Source organism: Seriola lalandi, unplaced genomic scaffold (genome assembly GCF_002814215.2).
Source record: "Seriola lalandi dorsalis isolate HSWRI2012SDOR001 ecotype SW California unplaced genomic scaffold, Sedor1 jcf7180002054934, whole genome shotgun sequence".
NCBI lineage: Eukaryota > Metazoa > Chordata > Actinopteri > Carangiformes > Carangidae > Seriola > Seriola lalandi.
This window is the reverse complement of record NW_019525486.1, coordinates 589,177-596,582: the sequence shown is the minus strand read 5'-3', so window position 1 is coordinate 596,582 and position 7,406 is coordinate 589,177. Positions and strand designations below refer to the sequence as shown.

The window sequence follows — 7,406 nt, the reverse complement described above, 5'->3', positions numbered from 1 at the left end:
CTGCCCCTGCAAAAACCTCAGTCCTATCCTAAATAATTCACTCCACAGCCATTCCCTTCCACCTGAGGGGCTTGTCTCCTGGCGTCACCAGCGGGACGATTTAACAGCTCCCGAAAGGTCAGGGTTTTTTATGTCCCAGCCACCCTCCAACCCAAACACCCACACACACACACCCACACACACACACACACACACACACACACATACAGACAGACACACAGACACAAACACACACAGAATAATCCCTGCCAACAGTTTGATCTGTGCGTCGTGCTCGGCGGTGCCCCCTCTGGGCTAATGCACTCCTGTGTTTACCTCTAAATACGCCGTTCTCTTGATCTGACAACTTAGGCCGCTCACCTTGAGGGCACCTTCAGCAAGGGCATCCATTCTCTCTCTCTCTCTCTCTCTCTCACACACACACACACACACACACACACACACACACACACACACACACACGTGTACGCCAGCACACATCAATAAACAGGCACAGGGAGACACAAATGGGCACAAGCTCACAAAGACACACTCCCCACTCACACTAAGTGCCTTCCCAGCTCTGGACTATAACCTTTTTTTTTTTTTCCAACCACAAACACCAAACTGATTGATTTTCATTCAGGGATTAATGGAGTGTTCGTCGTAGCAAGGTTGGGCTTTGAATTGATCAACTATCTCCCTCACGGTCTGCCCTCTGACAGTCACATCATCACGTTAGAGAAGTTAAACGCATCCAAACATGCAACAGTTTTCGGTAGGAGAACGTCTACGGTTTGTTTGGGTTGATTATTTTATAACTGCACCGTCCCCGCAGTGATTTACAACTCCTTCTCTTGTTCTCTCGGCTTTTCCAAAGATCACAAAACATTTATTTCTGATAGTACAGTAAACGCTGCTGCAGATTTTAACAAGCTTTGAAGGCGCAACAGCTACTGAAATCCAAAGGAAACAAAAAACTGAATCATATCAGGGAAAGAAAATAATAATAAAGCCTCATAGACAGCTTCACAGAGCTCTGTTTTTACACCAGTCATGTTCTGACCAGTGAAGTCTCATAAGGGATCGCTGGCAGCCGAGTCTGGAGATCCTCACTGACTCGTCATGTTTCAAGTCCGACACTGATTGTAACATCCACTTGATCCCCGAGTACAAACACACCATCACTGCAGGAAACCTAAAAAACATACTGCGCATCACCTGAACGGGCAGGAGTTAGACATGATGGAAAATAAAAAACAAGAACCAAACAGATCCAGAACTCATGGCAACAGTTCATTTGTGAGGAGGAAAGAAGGAAGAAACAGCCGTGTTTCAGCTAATAAATTATTTAAGAAAGTCTCTAAAACCAAAATAACTTAGTCATCTAGCAGTGAAATATTTTAACCTCTTCAAGTCATGTTTGATCCTCGCACATACTTAACATACTGATGTTAAGCAAGTTTAATAATTACCATGTTCACCACCTTCGTTAAAAGGAGCTATTTGTAGGTTTTGCTATTGCTACATAGCCAACATTAGCATTAGCTGTTTACACACCAGTCTTGACAAAAGCTCCATCTTTTTGTGTTGTGTTTCTTAGACAAGAGGTGATAATACGTCCTCTGAGCAGTATTACTTCTTCAGCCTGGATGCTACAGTGAAGAGATGGTCCAGTTGGACTGGAGCTAGCTAGTTAGCATGCTAACTTCAGTAGGAGAGAAGAAGTGATAGGAACAGATATAAAACAAGATGGTTTCCACTTCTGGAGACAGCTCTTTGCACGTAGAGGAGTGAAGTTTGATGCTGAACTCACAACGTTTCATCTAGACTGGCGAGTAAACAGCTGTTAATGCTAACGTTAGCTATGTAGCAATAGCAAAATTTACAAATAGCTCCTTTAAGCATATGGCCATGCTAACATTTGGCTAATTAGATCTAAGCACAAAGTACAGGTGAGGCAGAGGGGATTTCATTATTATCAAAGTATTGGATATATTTAAATTTTGGGCTGCTGGTTGAGGTAGAGGAAAAGTCAAAAGTAAAAGTGATGCACATGAATGTCGGTTGCTCCCACTAGTAGTAAATATCCAATCTGACAGTTTTTGAGATATTTCCTTCTCGCCACCTGGATATTTTTTCCTTCTCCTAAAAACGCTTTCAAGTGGCTCACACCGTTTCACCAGTTACCACAGAGCAGCTGACTCATTCTGCTTCATTCATTCATATACTCCCATTGACGGGCTTCCTTTTGACGTAAATGGATTCAGGGGTTTGCCCAACAACCCCCCTCAGTCCGCTCCTATTAACTGAGCCTGTCCACTGGTGCCTGCACATACCATTAATACACAAGTGACAGTTCCAAACAGTGACATGGTTGTACCTCTTCTTTGCAAACAAAACCTGCTAGCTATGATTCACCTTGTCGTCAGTGAAATATTCATGCGCTCGGGAAAAGTTTGGCCGAAAGTTTAGTCTTTGTTCCATCTGATAGGAGCAAGGACAAGGACTGTCTGTGGGCTGTCTAACCTATTCAACTTACAGTATTATTGGCCCTTAGCACAAACCAACCATGATCAACAGTGTATGCAGGACCTTGAAACTGCTGTTGATAACTCACCAGTTACCGTGTGACTTCCCAAACATAGATTCTGTTTTAAATCAAGCAGTTTGCATTTGTGCCTCGATGTGCTCGTACCTTGAACTGCAAACATGAGCTCTTTGGGGTCGACCACCGGTGTCCTCTTGTCTTGGCCCTTTTTCCCTCCCTTTCTGTTTCCCCTCCTCTTCTTGCTCTCGCCCCAAAGGTTGGAACCGCCGTGCATGCTGGGAATGTTGAGAATGGCAATGCCTTCCAGGGAGATGGTGCTGAGGTCCAGCGTAACACCATCACACTTTCAGACAGGAGGAAAAAACGGAGGGGAAAGACGTTCATATGGGTAAGCAATGCACGCTGCATCTGGGTTCTGTAGTTTGAGCAATAACAGGTCACGGCTGCGGGACAAGAACTTACATTTTTAAGGTGTAATCCACTGAGAACAACAGAATGTATTTATGCACTGCCATCTAAACAACACTGTTGTTTTTCTTTGCTAACAGTTTCAGAGCAACTCAGACAGGAAAATTCTTATCAGGTGAGTGAAGAGAACCAGCTGTGTCTTAAAATTGATGAGTAAAAAAGTCAGATACAAATATAAAACTGATGCATTTAACCTTTGAAAATTACTGAATGACTAAACACCCACAATCCACCTGATGAACAAGCATATATCGGATGTAAATATGCATTTGAACCATGTCGCCCTGAAGCAGCTGCGTAGTTCAGAGATTCTCCGGTTAGCAGCGCTAACTCTAATTATACCCAGTCTAAAGTAGTGAGGGTAAAGGTAATTCACCCTCTAAAATGTTTAGAAATCAGCTGGAACAAGAGCGACGGTTGAGCTGCAGTGATGGTGACCTCCTGTTTCAGTGGAGTGTCCTTGTTCCTTTGTCAGTCTGTATTTGTTTCTGCGCCTCTGCCTGGACCTGTCTCTCTGTCTGAGCCGGGACGCGTCTCTCCATCTGAGCCCGAGCCTGAAAACGTCTCCCCAGCTTAGTCTTAGCCTGAAAGTGTCTCCCGGGGTAAGGGTCTGACGCTCAGCCTAAACATTTCTCTTTGTCTGAGCCTGAGTGAGAACTTGTTTGTGCCGTATTCGTCTATACCCGTCCGTCTGAACCTCAGCCTGTTTTTAAACCACCGTTGCTGTCAATTTAATCCGATTAAAGCTGAGAGGAGTCGACCGCAGTCGTCAGGCCAGTAATAAAAGAGCCTCATACCTGCTTTACTCCAGTAGGTACTTATCCAACACTAATTAATAAAGACCTCTACACTGTGTGGATAGCTCTGAGAACGGGGAAGATGAATTGTATAGACACCATCTTCATTATCACTCAATATCACACACAGCAGGGTCATGTAGGGCTAATTACCTGTGTGTTGAACTGAGGTTCTGTGAGAAGCGGGGGGTGAGGTGTGCAGATAGCCTTCACACATCAACACTTTGTCTGGGTGAATTTGAAACTATACAAATTTGGCCTATTTATGGAACAATGGCTGACCGGAATATTTTCATTATTCTTAGCTGACCACACGGTTTAATCAAATATTCCTACTAATATGAACAATGTATGATCTCACGTAATAGAGTTGATATAAGGATAACTGTGACTTTGTTCCTTTTCTGTCTCTACAAACTGAAAAACACACGGTTTGATTTACCTCAACCTCCAGAAAGTCGTGGAGCTTCTTACATGTGGCCGAGAAGGTCTCCGAAGTGCCGAACTCAAAGTACCACAGCTTATTCTTTGTTCTGAAAGAGACAAGACAACAGGAACTGCAAAGGGACCAAGAAAAGAGGAAACATAGCAGTGTTTTTCCCCCCACATCAAAATCTGAACCTTGTATAGTCGTAGCGTCTCTTCTTCTCCTCTCTGTCTCTAGTCCCCTACATGCTGAGCTTATGACAAAGAGAAAGAGTCTGTAAAGGTGTATTTTTTTGTGTTTGAAAAAAGGGTCTTCTGAACCACACAGGAAATACACCTCTCATGTTTACCGCTGACCAAAATCCCAGAGTCATTAATCTCCAAAGAATGCATAATGTGCATCATTAATCACGTATCGAAGCAGGTGATGAATCCCAAGTAAGTTAAGGAGGCATCTGAGGGAGCACACGGGGTGACCGTTGGGTACCCATGCCCAACATTAAGGCCCTGTGAGGGGTGTGAGAGGGTAATCTACCTGCCCCTGCAATTAACAGAGGACTGGGGTGCTGCTCCCCGGGCCTCCTACTGCACACATTCCCATTACTAAGGCTGATGATCAATGACCTCGCAGGAGTGAGTCACCATCTGTCCCCTACGCTGCTTCCAGCCTCATGGCTACCAGAACAAAATGTCATTGTATTCTTACATTGGAGACTTGATTATTTGTTGAACCCTTCTGTTATGTTTTTGACGCTCCGCACGTCTCTGCAGTCATGCTTATCATGCAAATATACGTCTTACAGTGCGATCCAGACCTTCAGAATTGAAATGAAATCATGTGAAATTGAAGGGAGAGTTTCATATTTAACACACATACATTTGTGTCAGCGTGAAGTTGTTATTTATTTGACAGCTACAAACGAGCAAAAATGCATCAGCGCAGCTTCAAACATGAAAGGGAACAAGATGGGAAAGATTTAATGTTGGTCACCTGTACAGGTTGAGGCCAGTCGGGGGGGTTATAGACTGGAACTATGAAATTTATTTTGCCAGTGGAGCCATCCCTCTCCGTCCTTTTTTATTCTTTTAAATAAAGAGAACCACAGTTTCTTGCTGCCAAAATAAGATGCATTAAAAGAAAAGCTGCATATCCATAGAAGCTCTTTTAAGCAGGAAGTATGAAAACCTACACATGAAGTGAATCACACACATCAAACAATCACATGTTGTTGTCTTTCACTTCATCAACCTGCACCCGGATGAAAACTGGCTTTTAGCAACATCTTGGGCAGTAAATATATTGTGCATTATCCCTGTTAAATTAACAATAAAATAAAAAATAACATAAACTCAGTCAATAGTTGCCACTACAGGCCCGTAGTTCATACTGCCTCCTGACACTAAAGGTTTCTTTGACGACACAGACATAAAGCTTGTCCGTCCGTCCGTCCTCTAGAGAGCCTATCCTGGCACACTTTAGGCAAACTGAATTTTTCCAGTAAATCAAACTCTTTTCAAATCAAAATCTTTTTTTTTACAATTTTTTTTTCTTTTTGATACAGGTGACATTTTTGACGTGATGGCGGCCGTACAGGAAATGTCAGAGAGTCATCAAAATGACGAATGATAGTGAATCCTCTTCTAGGAAGTGTGAATATCAATACCAGAGTTTTATTGCAATCTAGTATCTCGCTGGTGACAAACCTAAACCCAAACCCAGAGTCAGGCTTGCAATAACCACGTTGTTGTTGATGCCTACAGGAGTTAGATGAGAGGGTGTTTAGGTTTAGTGTGAAACAGATGTTACGACAAAGGCTTCAGATCTGAGGAGCATTAAGTTCAAACTAACTGTAAAACCTCCAGGCGATGATGTGACCCGTCTACACCACATTTCAAGCATATGATGTGATGCCAATATGAAAATCACAGTCACATAACTTCACAAACCAACACCTCTTCAACATCTGAGCGGGTTTTAAAATTGCTTATGCAGCACAGTAAATTAGGTCCTGGGTAACGGCATCACTTATTTCCAGAAGACTGAGTTGACTACACATATAGTAACACTGCAGCTGCAAGTCACAACTAACTTTTTCCACTCACCCCTGGTCTGAGGTGAATTACTCAATGGAACATGTTTCCTCTCAACTCTTTGTGGCAAATATCCAAAGCTCCTCTTAGTGCCTTCAGTGAAAACAGACTGCAGCGAGTCTCACTGAAGGTGAGAAACAAGTTACGTATACTTTATGTTTTTTTGGAAATTATTAAGTGACGTTAAGCTCTGCCTGTTCATTTCTCAACAAAAAAAAAAAAAAGACAGAGGGTAAGTTTGGTTAATTTCCACCCACAAGCACAGATCCCAGATGGTTTCTGAAGAAACAACAGACAGCAACACACAATTCATCTCAAAGCTTCAAGGAGAGGAAAAAAAAAAAGACAGTGCTGACATGCAGAACTGAAAACAGTAAAAAATGGCCTTCTCTTAGCTGGAATCAAAGCACTACAAGAGGGACGTATTAGTATAAGCAGAGTAACAATCACTGAATTATTGATTTCCTCATTAGGACTTTTGTCAGGACCATTTAGCCACTTTATAAATGAGCTTTCATTAGGGTACTTGCAAGGTAGCTCAACTCTGCAGTTGATTTATAATGTGCAACATGGTCAATAGCAGAGGGGTGGGAGCAGAGGGAGGTGGGAAGAGGCAGGAGGGCGACAGGGCCACGCTGAGAGGCTTTCCACAACAACACATCCCTGCGACTCCTCCGGCTCAGTCGCCGAGAGGGAAAACCCAGGAGAACACATGCTCTCAGGCTCGGGCCATTTTGCAAACAAACAAATGAAGGTGGCTACTTTGAAAAGCGTATTCAAAACTAGTGGTTGGTGACTGATGGAGAGAATGGAGCCAGATATAGGGAATGTTGTGGATCCTTTGACTCTCTGTTGTTGCTTTGTTGAAGCAGGTTTTGGTACGTTCAAGAGCCTTTGATGTCTGAAGGCGTGTTTAGACTGTGTAGAGGTCACACACAAAGTCAGAGCGGTTGTGAAAAGGTGTGGATTTATTGTAGCTGACATGAAGCGAGTTAAAGCCCTGTACTAATTGGACATGTCTCAACCGTAGCACTTATCCCAAGACTACATGACTCCACTTCATGAAAGGGCAGAGAAGTTGTAGGTTTTGCTAG

The 7,406-nt window shown here is 43.2% G+C and overlaps 1 protein-coding gene across 1 annotated transcript in view; it reads right to left on the bottom strand.

Annotated features, from left to right (window-relative positions):
• The window catches only part of dgkb (diacylglycerol kinase, beta), a 70,576-nt gene that overhangs the window by 8,112 nt on the left and 55,058 nt on the right, over positions 1-7,406 (bottom strand). The window contains exons 21-22 of the mRNA XM_023393437.2: positions 4,238-4,328; positions 2,678-2,873 (exon numbers count right to left, since the gene is read on the bottom strand). Of these exons, the coding sequence (XP_023249205.1) occupies positions 2,678-2,873; positions 4,238-4,328 (287 nt within the window). The remainder of the gene's footprint in view (positions 1-2,677; positions 2,874-4,237; positions 4,329-7,406) is intronic.